This window comes from Parambassis ranga, chromosome 2 (genome assembly GCF_900634625.1).
Source record: "Parambassis ranga chromosome 2, fParRan2.1, whole genome shotgun sequence".
NCBI classification, from domain to species: domain Eukaryota; kingdom Metazoa; phylum Chordata; class Actinopteri; family Ambassidae; genus Parambassis; species Parambassis ranga.
In genome coordinates, this window is record NC_041023.1 from 9,076,648 (window position 1) to 9,093,354 (window position 16,707).

Consider the following 16,707-nt stretch of genomic DNA (forward strand, 5'->3'; position numbering starts at 1 on the left):
CATTAATATGGTGTTGGAATTCAGCTATATTATTTTTCCCTTGCGTCTCTCTTCTCCTTATCCCCTTTCTGGGTATTTGGGTTGCCTTCTGGTTTCTGGTCCCACCTGACAGCCATGCAGGCCCCTGGGCGCAGAAGAGCTCCCGGCTGTCTCTCCCCTCGCTGAGCCCCAAGGGTCCACTGCTGCTGGTGTTGGAAATCTGGCAGGCTGGGCAGGCATTTGCCTCAGCCCAAGCATGCAGATCCATGACCCAAGGGGAATGCAGACTCCTACAGTGAGTGGTTTATATATTCACAACGCTCCCCCCAGCTGGGGGCTTAGAGTCTGAGAATACTCCACAAGGACCCAACTGCACACACTGACAACATTCACAAATGAATATGTTAAGCAAGGCTTTGCTTCACCCTTCAGGCAAGCTTAAATGTATAAGTGGCTATCATCACAAAGGAAATATGGCTTTGTCTAGGGTTGTACAAATGCTAAGCATACCTTTAGAAGACACCAAGAGCCGTTACAACAAGCAGCATGAAAATATGTGTGGCATTTATTTCTCAGAGATCTCCCACAGGAATCTTTTCATCGAAACTCTGACCTGATACTCTTAGATAAGAACTATTTATCACTTCACAAGACTTCTACTCAATTGAAGATACAAAAAAAGTCAAATGTGGGTGCAACACAGCATCAGGCACCCTTCCATCCCCCGCAGGACCTTGACAACAAGCAAGCAAACAACAAGAAAATCCATTCAGCATGATCAAAAGAAGTCTCCATAAAAATCCACCAACAGACATTGCCTTTTACTGAACTGACCTTCTGATAACCTCTGTTTAGCAGAAGGGTCAATGAGAATCCAACCAATGCCGTCAATTTGTAAGGAGTCTGGGCTCCTGGGAGGCAGTTAGCAGTTTCATGGCCTACATACACAAGTCTAGGGGACTTGAAAGACAAGTCATTAGGGAAAATCTCCACTTAATAGTGTCTGTCTTTAAAGACCACAGTCTTTAAAGACAGATGATTTAATCTGAGCTGTAGTGCAGAATAATTGCTCCACTTTGTCAGCTGTTAGCAGTAAAAGTAAAGTAAACATAATCTCTCCTGTTCTAGATTTACACACATTTTCAGAGAAATCCAATAACACTTCAGAACTGAAGCCTACAAGGCCCTTATGATGGCATATGCTATGTTAGCATCTGCCCTTACTTAATCGTTTCTCATCTAACCAGTGCACCTGAGCAGTGGAACATTTAAATTTAACAACCCACACATTTCTGTGCGCTTCTGTAATAATTCATCATCATCCATCCTTCCACCCAGATAAGAAGAGCCCCCTATTCTATACAAAACACTTGCTTAGTGACAATGAACTAAAATAGCCAGCACAGTGACGCCTCAGTTTGTGCTTTTAACAACACAAGCTTGGTGCCTTTTTACATGTCAGAGCAACTTATTCTTATATGTACACAAATATGCTTAACCAATAGTGCTGTCTTCCTAATTCACAGTCTGGATTCCCTTAATACCACTGACAGTTGTGTGCATATATGCCAGCTCAATGCCCAACTGAAACACACACTTTACACACCATCAACCTCTAATGCCAAAGCTACAGTATGTTCATTTGAGCCAACTGGGCTCAAAGCTAGACTAATCCTGTACCAATCTCAGAGAATCTCAGTCTACTCTTTTTACTCTACACCAACACTAGCTCTCCAGCAAAGATAAACTGATGCCAAGTGCCTCTTTTCCAATAGGCCTTGCCAAAGTCTCCCATCCAAGTTGGCAAATGTCCGGCCATGGGATGAGCACAGGAGGCAGCAATGGCTCACATCCTGACCCAAAAATAACAAGCACAACAAAGACACTTTCGCTTCAGGCTATGGCAGACATTTTGTTTGCCTAAACTCACAATACACTGGATCTTTTAGCAAGAATCTGTCACCAAGATTCTTCTAGCTGAGGCAAGCCACATAGCATCAGTAGAGCGCAAGTTTGGACAAAATGGGAAAAACATCAAATGCAAAACAGACCTCCAAGCTGTAATATTCCACGGTCCTCTTAAGTGGGTCCACAATCTGCCAGCAGATGAGGATGCATAAGTCGATTAGCAGCATCCCGCCAACGATAATCAACAGCTTCTGGTCCTTTATGATCTGGAGGGGGAAAAGAAGATGAGATGCCTTAATCTGATAGCCCACACCTGCTAATGTTATGTAATAGTATGTGTGTCTGTGGAGCCGTTTCAAACAGTTCTTTTTGACCACTGTAATTATGTGAACCAAGTGATTCTCATCCCATCTCTGTACCCAGGCCCCTGCTGCTTTTATTCTAACCGTCTAATCAGGGGCTGATAACAATGCATTTAACTGCAATTAACCACCTACTAGGATAGGAAACCAGCCAAACTGTGAGTTCAAAAGTTTAAGACTTGGTTCAGAATTTAAAATGAGCACTTGTTTATGCTTACAAGACAGTATAAGAATTACCGACCTCATCACCAACATGCCGCAATTTGTTACCTTGAATTGAGAGAAGCTGGGAAAGATCCACCAAACAACTGTCAACTACTAAAGCTCCTCTTTTGTACCCTGAACTTTGGAGCGATGAAAGCCATGACCTGTTTGTGATCTTTATTTAAAATAGCGTTTGACTGACTGGAACCACAGATCAAAAGAAAGGTCAGGGAACACAGGCTGAGCTCTGTTTGGAGAATATCAGAGAGCCAAGATGCAACTCAGTGGTCTTTGCACAGGTCTCCATTCACCAGTGGGCCGAGGATGAGATACATGAGGGGACGGCTTTTTGATCTGCTGCCTTTTGATGGTGCTGATATTAAGCAAAGGCACGATGAGGGACATTTCTTGTATTGAATTGCTTCAGAATAATTAGACACCTGACATAGAAAAAAATAATAATATCCATGTATTATATGACATAAATTCATATAAAATTTAGACATTAAAGGAGTGTTAACAAGTAAAGAATTGGAAATAAATAATTATATTTTTGAGAAATGTACCCAAAAAAAAGCTCTAAATCACCATCTGCTAAACTGTGATATGTCACTCTGCCAACTGAGTCTCATACAAACTTTGTAATGACTCTTAATTACCCGAAGTGTTATCTATTCCTTTCTCCCTCTGTAATATTGGCACTCTGACATACTAGCAGGTTTCTCCACTGACACTGTCACTGAGGCAGCTACAAGAGCCTGGGTTGGGGATTGTGTACTGTATGGGTGGACGTTTGTGAGCATCTGTGCTGTATATTTACAGAAGAGGACATTGATGGAGCCCTACCTCCCGCACTGTCTCTGGCACAGAGCTTTTTAACAAGCGAAGGAGTGCCGGCCGCAGCCCACCAAGTGGAACCCTTATCGAACGCTGTCTTGATTTACAATCTTTGCTTTCCCAGTGTATGGGAAGAGAGATGTTGAGGAGGGAGTGAGGGATGCAGTTCCAGCCCCACAGTTTGAAGAAAAGACGGCTTACACTTGTGTTTGTCCCTCCTCCGACAGCAGTTGGCAGACATTTCAGGGAACCAACAGCAACTATCACTCTATTCAAGCCAAAGCACCTGCACTCAATCAGTGTGAATGAAGCGGGCTGTGTGTGTGTTCTGCTCACAGACACAGGCCCTGGCCTCAACCAACGGAGAATTCATCTTGAGTGTTGAGGGTTGGTGTGTGCAGTAGGGTTGAATGCTGCCTCTAAAGAAACATTTGTTTTGTATCTGTTAGCAAGGGAGAGATGGTAAGAGGAAGGAAAATGGGCAGAAATAATTGGCTGTGAGAAGTCAGGGCAGCTCTAAGTGTTTTGTTTCCCTTAAATTATCACTTTGAAAAACACCATTTTAAACACCAAATTAAAAAGAAAAGACTGATAAATTTGTCTGTTGACTAAAACAAAACAAAATTTGATCTAAGTCATGACTGTGTCTTTTGACCACTAATCTGGATTCTTTCAGTTTTATTCTATCATTTGGCCTCTTTTCATTTTCTTTACATAGTTCCCAACCTACTTTCTTTGCCATTTGGGGCTGCATTGTTTGTCATGTCCCTTTTTCTGCCCTGCTTTGCCTCCTCCTTCTGTCTCTCCACCCTCCCTTCTGCCGCCACTTCCCTAGATCATTCCGACCTCTTCCACTTTTTGATCCATCCCTCTCTTCTCCTTCTCTTCCTGCCCACTCTCTGGCAGGCCACCCACACTTCCTCAGATATGCAAGAGGGTGGGAGAGAGAGAGAGAGAGAGAGAGAGAGAGAAAGATAGAGGAGGAGAGTGATGTCTATAAATACAAAAAGGCCAAGCACAGTTACAACACTCACTGTGCTCGGCACTACTTTATATAACTAGGCCAGTGAAGCAGATTGTGTCAGATGTTTAAAAAGCCATTTGTATTTCAGGATCTTTTTTCCACAAGGAAGATTCTAAAAACAGGTGCCAGAGGCTGCCAATCTTTCAAAGTGTTGGTTAAATGCACACGTCTGAATACAATCACCCACACACCAGTGTTCAGACTTCAAAAAACACGTGAAGCCTCCTGGATGAGACTGTCAGGCCTACATGTGCCAGTGGAGACGCTTGTGGCTATGTGAACTAGCCTCTAACAGATGGTACAAAAAGAAATAAAATGTTTTAACCATGAAAAATCAAATCTACTTTTGATGGCCAGTGGATAGCTGCCACACATTTGAATATGAATGAAAAATCAAAGCACATTTTCAAGACATAATAGCCTTGTGCCATGTTTGAAAAATCAAATGTAGCTGAGAAACATATGGAGTAAAAATGTTTGATGATAAATACAATGACCTCTGAGTGATGCTCCACTGTATTAAACATCAAATTATTCAATACCTTCTTCTTCATCTTCACATTCTTAAAGATAGCGTGCACTCTCCAGGTCTTGGCAAACATAGCGCCGAAAGCTGTTGTGTATCCAACGATGAGGATCCACGTCCGAACCTATCAGAAAAACAGGAACACACTTTAATTGAGTCATGTCGTAAACTGGTGATCAATGCTCAAAACAGCATCTGATCTGACAGGTTATTTGCATTTTTCTCGAGAAGTTCATTCCAAACAGTGTCGTGGAGCATTCTAAAAATAAGAAGCTGTCAGATTTATTTTGCATCTCCAAGAGCTCTGGGAGAACATCCTGGACCATGAAGCCGTCACTCTACTGCGAGGGTTTCATCTTAATGAAAAACAAAATGGGGACCTCTCACTTCTTGGGCACAAAAGGACACTGTTGACAGGTTTTTAAAAGCTTAAAATGTAACTGAAAAAAATCCTAATATAGCAACATCATCTACATTTAACTACAGTAATAGGCTTCAGTGTACTGTATGTTGTGTTTGATTGCTGCGTACGACCAGTTTGGGTGTTACCCGTACTGTCTATATGCCTGTCTACTATATCTAGAAAGAAAGAAAGCTAGGCAGAGAATTGCATAGAGAAGACAGAGCAATTACACTTCTATTCCCAAGGAGAGCAGAATATATTGATTCATGGAGAATGGACCAACCTCTGTGCTCCTTTTATGTAAAGCCTTGCCTGAGGTGACAAGCCAGGTTCTGGTGATGGCGTCTCAAGACGTGCCATGCCTAACATTACTGTGATACCACAGTATCACCACATGCATGTGTGTTTGTCTCTGTTTCTGGGAGTTTGGTCTCTCAGTGGAAGCCACTCATCACTGTAATCAAAACTGTTTAATTAATCCACTATCTACACAGACACACAGTAATGCAACCTGAGGGGAGACACTTACTGTGCTCTGTGCCAGCTAGAGACTTACAGAAAGAGATTACGTTTTCACATGGTCATGCGGGGCATGTGATTAGTCTTTCATTACTGTTATATGTGTATGAAGTGGGACACCTAAAAGGTACATATACGTATGTACTTTTTAGGTGTCTAAAATGAAACATGCCACCAGCTTTTTAATTGAACTCACAGTGCAGAGGGTCTCAAACTCTTTATCAGAAACAAAACCTCCATCCAGACCGAACAGGAAGATTGAGGCGTAGGACAGCATGCCTCCTAGGATGATCAGGTTGTTCATGTAAGGACTGGACATCTTGATTAGCCTGAAAAATAAGAGTGTAAAATTAGATTAGCAGATAAAAATAGATGACAGAATAAAATCTTGTACAGGGAGTGAAGTGTGAGAGATAGATATTAATCATCATTCTTGTGCTTCAACATTCTTTCATTTCAGTACCATTCAGTCCACAGACTTCTTCAGTTATATGTCCACTACTTGTCCCTTACCCCGAACCCCTGATTTACTCTCCCTCTGTATTCTACATATGTATTTCACCTTCGCTTCAACAGCTTACATTTACTCTTAACACTGTACTGGGCGCTGACCTGTGGTTTCGGTTCTTGATGTTAAAGAACAGGAACGCTCCAGCCATGAGCATGCCCAATATAGTGATGGTGGAGAGAATGCTGTAAAGAGGCACGTTGATGTGGCGTCGTTGTGGTCGCTCAAACGTACGATCCCTGGGAGGCTCGACCCCTACGACAAAAAAAAAATGTTATACTAGAAAAAAGTCTCTGGCACAGCACAACATTAACATTGCTTACACACAGAGCGTGGTGTTTTCTGTGCAAACCATGGGAGACTTGCACCACACCTCATTAAATATAATCCTTCAAATCTTTTACTTATTGTCCACAGAACAGTGACAATACAGCTGACATACAGATATTATGAGATCAATTTCCTGGTGCAAAGTTTCCTCCTAGTGTGTGAGTGTATGTTTCACTATGCATCACAGTCAAGTTATTGTGGTTAGACCCTGCACTTTCTTATCTTTGGCTCTATTTTTCTCTGCTAGTGTGCCAATCGATTGAAATGGCATCATCTTACACATCTCCACTCACTGTGGTCAGGGATGTGGAAACAAGCTTTTTAGATGGTACAGTCCAAGAGCTTCTCTATGTGGGGCAAGGCGGAGAAGACAGAGGAAGAGTGGCGGGGAGAATAGCCAGGAGTATCAAACAAATTACAAAGTATGTCAACACAGGAAAACACAGGAGGGGTGAAAAATAGAGTGGTAAATAATTTAGCCGAGCGAGGACAGTTTCGAGTGGTGAGTTGCCAGACTGAGTGGTGTGAGTGTGTCTGAGTATTTATGTGTGCTGCAGGGAGTTTAGGTTCAAGTGAGCAAGTAAGCAAAAGAGGAGAGTGCTAAGTGGCGGTAAGCTGTGGGACTTTAACATATATATAAACAAGCATCAGATGGATATGAACACCTTCTTTATCTTTCATCAGTGCTCATACACAAATGCAGGACATACTGTACACACATGCCCAGACTTCTTCTTACCTTGGAACTTGACGGAGTTGTTGGTGAGATCCAGAACATCAGCAATTGCGTTGTACTCGCCCACCTTCACTTCATGTCCCGCTGTTAGAAATACATGCATAAAATACATCAGATAAATCAATAAATGGTTGGATATGCACTTCAGCAACAACTAGCTAGAGGACGGAGAGAAATCATGTGAAAGACAATCCATTCAGTAGATGTTGAAACATTATAACCTGATGGCTCGTTTCACAGAAATGTCTGGGAAGTCATTCTCAGAAGCAATTTAGGAAAGGCAGATACTTTTTGAAAATTAGATCTGATCACTTCTTGCTGCAGATACTGTGGCCTGTACCAATAAATATCTGCCCTGTGCCTGGAAACTAGACTTGTTTATGGAAAATAACATATGGAAAAAAATATCTTTTAACATGTCTGGAGGGGCTCTTTAATAACACAATGAAGTGGTAATGTACATGTAATGGATAGTAGATATGAGGCAGCTGGGTGCAGTTATAAAATCATGCAGCAGTGATCCTTATTTGGTTGAAATGTGAAAGCGGTTACTGTGAGTGGACAAATCATATTTAAATACTTATTTGACGCAGCGAATGGCCCAGCTTTAAGCTGCACAGATGTACAACTTCATAGAGAGCTTGACACCCGTTAGTATTTTAACAAGATATCCATTAGAGAGAATTTTAAGACCCTCTGCAAGAATACTTTTTAAGATTCAGAGTTGGTAGCTTTCACGGCTTAATATGGACAGGAAGAGATGTTCTGGATTTCTACAGTCTCAATTACGAGTTTATTTTACCCTCAATAAAAGCTAAAGGTCGGTGAAAGCTGACATCAAAGAAGCTGACTATCAAAGACATAAAAAGCTCAAACACAGCAAGAGTAAACTTAAAAATATCACTATATTAGAAACCTCTAACTATGCATTGGCTTGAGTGTTTTCTGCAAACTGCTGTAAACCTAAATGCTACGGCCTCTGTAGTTTGCTAAAACACCAGCTATTTCAGGGTTTAGTGTTTTTTTTTCTTTTAGAAACAATGATGAGTCTCTCAGGTGTAGTATTGGAGGAAGCATGACCTTGTCAGACAAACCTGGGCATTCACTCATAAAGATTACTCAGAGTGTACACCCGGGAGAAGAGAGGAAGAGGGAACAAATTATCCTGATTCTTTTTTTTTCTAACCACCAAAGCACCACTCACAACCTGCAATTTCTTCTGGTGTGTATGCACAAATCTCTCAGCTTCTCCTTGTTATCACCCTTACAGGCCCATTGAACTCTTTGGCGGAAATGTCCTTGACTAAGAAAATGACAAGATCGGTTATTGCAGCATCACAGGGCCCTGCATTCCCCTCTCCTTTCCTCTCTGTGAATCACCTCATTTGATCTCTCGTTCTGACATCAGAGCATCAGTAAACGATGAGAGAATGTGACATTTTACCGCAGTGCCATATTTCTCTGTCTTATCAAAGCTGAATGAAGTTGTCCGTGTTTCCTTTGACCAAGTCTTTTATTACAGTTTAAGCAGCAGAAGGTACAGTATATCAGCATTTTTCAATTGAGATGTTAAAATGCTATCACAGCACCCACGGGGAATATGGATGTCTGCAGCCGGCTATTAACCTCAACCTGTCGCTAAGTCTGTGCAATGACATTTCACGTCTTTCGTCTTGATTAGTCACTATAAAACAACTGTATACTCGGTGATGAATTGGAAGAATTACAATGGGAGAGAATGCTACCCTTATTCAAGACAGCACTGCATATGAGCCATGGAATATAATCCTACCTAATTAAAGAACCAATAACAAAGATGTGTACTAAGGCTATTATTCAGGTCCTATTGTTTCCTTTACTTAGAACATGAAGTGTATTGAGAACTGTTCCACCTGCTAAGACTTTTTTCCCCATTTACGCACCAGCGACTCAAGTATATTTGTGAAGAATGAATGACAAATGGATCCTCTTGTACAATAAATCTTCTACCAGTCTTTCTTTCTTTCAACAAATTCTGACCTGTCTTTGAAGCAGTGCTTATAGTGGTAATTTATATTTCTTTTTTGGCCAGCTTCATATTGTTATTTTTTTCTTGAATCCAGTTCAGTTGATTTCGTGTTATGTCAGATCTGCGAAGTTCTAACACTGAAAGTTCAGTCAGTCATGTTCTTGTGAGCTATTTAAGTTGAAAGGACTGTTACAAACTGATTGCCTAGAGGGTGTTGCCATTTAAAATCCAGCACAAGATGACGGAAAAGCGGGAAATTAATTTCAAACATACAGTACATCACTTCGCATTAGTGATATTAGATAAAACCTCCTGTCTCCTCACAGAATGACAAACGCCATGTTTCCTTATCTACTATGCTCATTTTAAAAATCTGCACTCAGAGAGGCTGAGATCAAGACCTCTGGTTGTGCACAATCTGTTATCCTTATGAGAGACAGTGGGAATAAGAGCCATCAAGGCCCCTGACTAAGAAAGCCTGACAGGCTAAAATGGAGGATCAGAGGAGGAGGACAAATGATAGGGTCATGTGGAGGATCCCTCCCTTTTGAAATATTCAAGATGGGGCTGTCCCTCTTGTCCTTTTCACCCAGCTCAGCCTCCTGATGTGTCCAAAGAGTGACACATTCATGACCCCCAACAAGTACGGAAGAAGTGAGGGAGTGAAGGTTAAACAGCGACATTAGGGATAAGGATAAGAAGAGATGATAAGAGATGGAAAGAAGCAAGCTGTGGACACCGTGGACAACAAACTGAGAGAAAGGAGAAAGGAGAATGATGTCAAACAGACGTGTTAACAATCTATCTAAAGGTCCTACATTCCTTCCTCTCTTCTGTTTGATCAACAACCTAATTATAAATGATTTGGTGACTTCACCGTCTCACAGTAAACTAAGACAAACGTAAAGTGAGTGGGTCTGAAAAGGAAACGAATATGAGAATAATAAACCTGCATTCTGTCTAGTGACCAACAGGCGGCCTCAAATGGTTCCAAAAACAGATCTATTGGCAAAGAACTGACCCAATTTTTTTAACTTACCACCTAGCTGAGCAGTTTTATATATTTATGGTCTTAATCAGTTGTTTCACTCTTTCTACATGCTACTGAGTCAGATCTACCCACATCCAAGTATGGTAACTTGTAGCTCCAGCAAAACCAAGAGTGGACAACCAACCTGCCAAAATGAAGGCCTCAATCCAAAATCACAGTCTACTTAAGTTCACGTTTATATAGTCACACACCAGCGCATGTATAAGCATGCACATACTGCCCTCTACATTTAATCTGCTCACGATGTGTGATGTAAGCAGCCACAGGGATCAAGCCCCTCTGCAGTGGGGAAGATAAGATGGTTAGGCAGAGAGGACGGAACAGCACCATGCAGTGTGTTACATACAGCCTGGGAAGCCTAGGAGCTGGGAATCCCCTGCATCGAGATACAGCCTCTGTGTTATTTTCCCACTCAGCAAGCCCTGCTGGCTCAATAACAACCTTTGGATACTACTACAATATGAGGACAAAGAGACTGTCATGTTTTTCACAGACAAAAATTCAATGTCCACATTGTCCACAAAGAACCCGCCAATTTAGAGTTTACCTATACAGCATTCATTTTATAGGCTTTGAACAGAAAGACTCATTTTTTTGTGAATTTCACTCTGCTGCTGCTTTTCTTAGGAGCTCTTCAGAATCAGAATCCATTTTGGGTACTAATTGACAGGCTCAACAAGGAAAAGATACACCAATATAGAAAAACACAAATCTTCATGCTTTTAATCAATGTCTTCCTTTCAAGATAGATTGAGCAAACACTGTAACAGGAGTTCTCAAATGACCATACAATCTATTAAAGACAATTAAACTAGGTTAATTTAGCAGTAGCAGGGTCACACGTACCTTGGAACTGGTTGAATTTTATCGTGCCCATCCTCTCTCCGTTACGAAACATGACTTGACCCTGAAAAATAAAAAAACAACATAATGAATAAGATGTATCTTTAATATAACAGACTGCATTGAAAACACACACATAATATATGTATACACATAGTTTGCTAGAGCTGTAATGTGAAAAAAGGAGCTTAGTTAGGCTAAATTTATGCATAGTTTGATACTGGAGCATTGGCAGGAAAAAGCCAAAGTCCCAGCTTCTACTTACTGCATTTGATTAGAAGTGGCCAAAATTGATCTGTTTATAGGGGTAAACAAAATTATCCTTCAGCCAATTCATTTGCTAATATCCTTGGAACAACCCTGGGTCAGCAAGGCAGCGTGATTTGACTGTGTTTGCTCACTTAGCATTAGGACAAATTGGTGCTCAGACAGCATTTAAAAACTAATTCTATAAGTGCATCTCATGTTTGAGTACAGGGTAGTGTGGTGGTTGGGCAACATAACCAAGATCTACATTTTACTCTTCAGTATTGATAGGAAGGTGATAAAAAAACCCTAAAATAATGGCAATATTCTAAGCAATATTGATTCTTCTGTCACTTTATCTTATCTTCCATTCTCTCTCTCTCTCTCTCTCTCTCTCTCTCTCTCTCTTGTTCTATATTTTACTCACTCCCTCCTCCCTTTTCCTCTCTCTTCCCTCCCTTCATCTGCCCAAGACTGTTCAATTAATTCAGCACACCATCTGCTTACAGAGCTCCTTAATTACGCATTTAACTGGGTTTACATATTAGCGCTTGGCTATCAAAACAGGTGAGAGCCAGCAAGACAGAGATAGATAGGCTAGATACATAAATAGATGGGGGTGCAGTTGGGAAGAAGCTTGAGAACCAATTTTGCCTCAAAAAGATGACAAGCTTTGAAGTAGCGAAGCAGGATCCCACCCCTCTGTTTGAATCCCAGTCTTTGTGTGGCACCTTTGATGTTTGTGCATGTCTATGTGTATGCTATGGTGGCCTAAAGAGCACTGAAACTGTAAAACAAAATGTATGCACATATAGAAAATACAAGCAAATTATGAACAAATTTCTTCAAAGCAGGCACTGTAAATGAAATGTGTTGCAAGTACCAAAACAGCAACAAAAATGTTTCTGTGGATGTTTCCAGAATGTGATAGAGCTGCAAAATGTGCTTAATATTAGTTAATTAATTAATTAATTATTACACCAATCCAAATAATCAGACTTAAACTTACTCAATTACTTTTATCACTGTACCATTCAATGATACTTGAGATGTAAGTAGGACAGTGTACCTCTGTTCCGTTCATTAAGCTTTACACTGAGAAAACATTATCTGAGGGCCAGATAATGTTGGTTAAAATTACAGAAACTTGACTTTACCCTGTAGTGACTCTGACTATATGTATCCAGGTTTCTAGTGTAGCTAGCTGGGGCTGCATGCTACGTGTGCTCTTGCTCTGCAGCAGCATTACTAACATAATTGGCTTTCACATAAGCAAAAGGGGAGCTATCACAATCCTTGCTGAAATGGCATGTAGTTATTTTAATAGCGCCAATTTGTTCTCTCAAGTGTAAACACAGTTTGTAGAATATGCAAAGTATGTCAAATGTATGCAGAGGCACTGACTCTGACAATCTTAATTGAAAATAAATGTCTATGAAAAATAGATGAAATTGTAGTAAAGCCTCTTTCTTCAAGGTTTCTTGCATGCTATTATGCAGCTTATAGAACCTCACTGGATTGTACCGCCCTGGATAGGTGTCTAGTACTCAAAGGACATTCAGTCTTGTGGTGACTGATGGAGCAATCACTGTGTCTAGGCATGTATGTGTGTGTGTGTGTGTGTGGGAAAGTGTCTCTCTATGGTGAGATGGTGGAGGTGGCCAGGTATCACTGTGTCTGTGCAGGTGAGAATCCTCTCAGTGACAGAAGTGCTGAGGTCAAATGACATGTCAGTCTGTGGGCTACAGGTGTGACACCCTCTGGGTTTTCTGGGTTTGAGGTGGGAACACTGTTGATGTGAATCAAACTGTAATGCACACACACACAAGCACATGTGCACACACTGCAAAACAGATGCACATAAAACCTTCCCCCTCTGTCTCACCTCAGCCTCGGGCTGTGCTACTCACTATTACCCAGAAAGATACTGATACTAACACAGTGACCACTGACCACAGATAAAAACAGCAAACCTAAACCCACACACACTTGTCATAGTCCAATCACAATCTGCTGTGTCTCAGTTCTCCCAGGTGAATTCTAGCGTGCATGGTTGTGTGATTCTAGCAGCTATGTGCACTCCCTGGAAGTCTCTCCCAGCTAATGTCAGTCTTCATCTCTGTGGCCCTGACAACAGCCAGATCAATACTCCATGATCATTCTACCTCTGCTCTAGCTGCCCCTGCTCCTGATTCAGCAGCAGGACTGGACATGACTCTGTCCCATGAGACATGTGTGTACACAGCAAACATACACAGCGTAAAATCGTGACATCAGGAGAGACAGAAAGGCTTCACCCAGTATAATCCCATATGATTAAGCACACAAGCACACATGACACCTACACCAATGATTAACCACTAGAATCTGCAATTTCACTTGTGCTTGTATTTAAGTTGTATTAATTGCAATTCACAAGTAAATGAGCCTTTTGAAATCTGAATTTGAAAACAGCATAAAACATGTCTGCAGTATTGTACAAGCTGGAATTGCCTTGTGGGTTGTGTGTGGGTAGAAGTTGTGCTAAGAGTGTGTTACATACAGGGAATGCTTTTGATCTTGTTCCATGTAATACCATAAAAGAACAGTCAAAATCAAATCATTAAAAAAATTAATTAATTTAATTAATTTCCTACAAACATCAGATAAAAGGGCATCCAGATATAATTATTTGTTCAAGACAATCGTATAAAGAGGAGTGAATCTCTTGTGTTCAAATTGTATTAAGGTTTAAAAGTATTCATAATTAGGGGTCCTGTGAGCACGGGACAAAGCGAGTTAGGAAAATGGATGGATAATTAGGGTTGGAGACTGAGCATTTGTAGTAGTAGTTGTAGTTCAGGCAATTTTTCCTGCATCGTCTCATCCTTTCACAGATTCACGCTTAGAATGTAAACATTGACTAATCAGATGGTGCCCTAGATACATCGACCATGCATTCACATTAATCGGCCAATCAGAAGAAGCACCAAGTAGCCATGATCTACTCTCAGATTACCTGGTGTCAATGCTACCAAGCAAAATGTCTGAGGAGGCAGAGGAATACAGTAATTCACATTTTATGGCATAGCTAGCAGAATGTTGTCAACAAAGAAAGCAGCTGTTTTGAATGAGATTCCAGATTGAGATATCTGTGATGGTTCTGAAGTAATTCATGTTTAACATGCTGAAAGATGCATATTTTACCTCATGATAGTACCACATTTGATCACTGTAAATAAATACCCATACTGTATGTTAACTGGCTGGTAGGTACATATGTAAAATCAATATGATTCAATACACATTTTAAAGGGGAGAATAATCATAATAGCATTTCACGGCTCTGTGTGCCTTGAGTAAGAACTGAATGAAATATTACATGGCCATCGATTCCTGCATTGCTATGGTTTTGGGAGTCTCAGAGGAAAGGCTCAATGTCGGGCTGTTGCTGATCAGCAGCACTGAGTAGGCTCTGTACACTGCTGAGAGAGGTGAGAACAGAAGGATGGGGAGTGATGACGGAAGATTCCACATAGTGCTGCAACACACATATACCCCTCGGGACATCGGCCACAAAGGGCCTCACCATAATGTAAGTCAGTAGCCTGTGCTGATTCTCTCAGAGTCAGTTTTTTCTCTCTTTCTTTTTTACTCAGTTGACATTTATACTACTTTTGAATCAGAATTTTGTGTTACGCTAGTTTTTACAGCCTACAGAAAATACATACACCTTAAACAATGGGACTGTGTGTTATTTTTTATATTATTTTTTAATATTTATTTTTTTAGAATGGCTTTATCCTCAGTTGCACTTTAGGCCAACTAACTGTGCATAGGACATAATGTGAGTAATGCCCTGCTGTATTGTAAAGCCTTGCATGCCTACTGGCTGTCTGGGCTGGGAACAGCATGGCATCCTCTAATAACAGAGTGGCCTTTACAAGGGAACAGGAGATATCCTCCAACAGCTCAATGGGAAATGAGTGAGTGCACGCTTACACACACATAGAATACAGTACACACAGTGCTTGCAGCTAGCATGGCCACCAGGATCAATCTTGAATGCAGTGGAGTGAAAGCTAAATGACATCACTGCTTCATTCAGAGATAAGTAACCTTCAAACCAGTCTCACAGATTAGTGTTTAATGCCTTGACATTTGCCCTCTCCATACAAACATTATGTAACATTTAGTGTTTGCATCTATGAACCCTTGTCAGTAAACGTTTGAAATACCTCGAGACAATTTGTCATCAGTAACATTCTGTGTGCTGTTGTTTTAAATGGGTTTCTATATGTAGAATATATACATATGACTCACTTTCCCTGCAGTCCTTTGTATAGAATGTAACTCATCAATATTTAGAAGAATCTTTGTCTACATGTAATGTATTGTATTTTAAGTGTCTGGGGAGTATTCCTGTGTTTGCATATGTCAACTAATTATAGACAGCTGGTGCTCTTCAGGCTCCACATGCAGTAAAGGAAACCAAGTTCATCTATACAGATTGTTACTGTCCCATGCTTTGATGTACTGTATTTTTGTATAACTTACCGTTACACCAAAGAAGTTTGTCTCATTCATGACATCCAGCACCATTTTTCCTACTTCACGGTCATCCACAGTGAAGTTATGATAGATGTTTTGTCGTTGTTTTATCTGAAGCAGTTCCCTCACTCGAGTCAAGGTTTTAGCAATGACCCAGATCCCATCATAGGCAAAACCATGAAACTTGCTTGACTCCACACCTTTCTGCTGAAGCTCTCGGCTGTACTCCCTCTCATACTCTTTAGGGGTCTGAAAGAGAAACGACAGAGGAAATTAAAAATACAAAATGTGGAATGAGATGCAGCATTATTGACAAGCAGGTTGTTTTAAAAGACGAGATGCATCCATTATTCATTTTATCTCTAGTTTTAAAAATGCACAGATGAAATATTTTTTGCAAACAAAGATGTCTCCACAGAGTCTTTTAAAGACAATTACAATAACATTTTCAACAGATGCCCATATATTTCCACAAGAAAAATTTACTTCAGTGATGAGTAAGCTCTGAGTAAAAAAGCCTTTTATTGTACACAACAAAACTCCATTGAGAAAGAAGAGCCATTCAGTTTTGCAATTTCTGATGAATGTTGCAAGGGGATAAGTGCAGCCCTCAGCTAGTTCAAATGTAATGCCCTGTTTTGCTGCCAATGGTATCATGTTACAGTTTACTCATGCAGTATGCAGTATAACAGA

The 16,707-nt window shown here is 40.7% G+C and overlaps 1 protein-coding gene across 1 annotated transcript in view; it reads right to left on the reverse strand.

Moving 5' to 3' along the window:
* gabbr2 (gamma-aminobutyric acid (GABA) B receptor, 2) overlaps window positions 1–16,707 on the reverse strand; it is a 127,223-nt gene that overhangs the window by 33,515 nt on the left and 77,001 nt on the right. The window contains exons 7-13 of the mRNA XM_028399215.1: window positions 16,021–16,263; window positions 11,242–11,302; window positions 7,340–7,420; window positions 6,375–6,525; window positions 5,959–6,091; window positions 4,857–4,964; window positions 2,031–2,153 (exon numbers count right to left, since the gene is read on the reverse strand). Coding sequence (XP_028255016.1) covers window positions 2,031–2,153; window positions 4,857–4,964; window positions 5,959–6,091; window positions 6,375–6,525; window positions 7,340–7,420; window positions 11,242–11,302; window positions 16,021–16,263 — 900 coding nt within the window. The remainder of the gene's footprint in view (window positions 1–2,030; window positions 2,154–4,856; window positions 4,965–5,958; window positions 6,092–6,374; window positions 6,526–7,339; window positions 7,421–11,241; window positions 11,303–16,020; window positions 16,264–16,707) is intronic.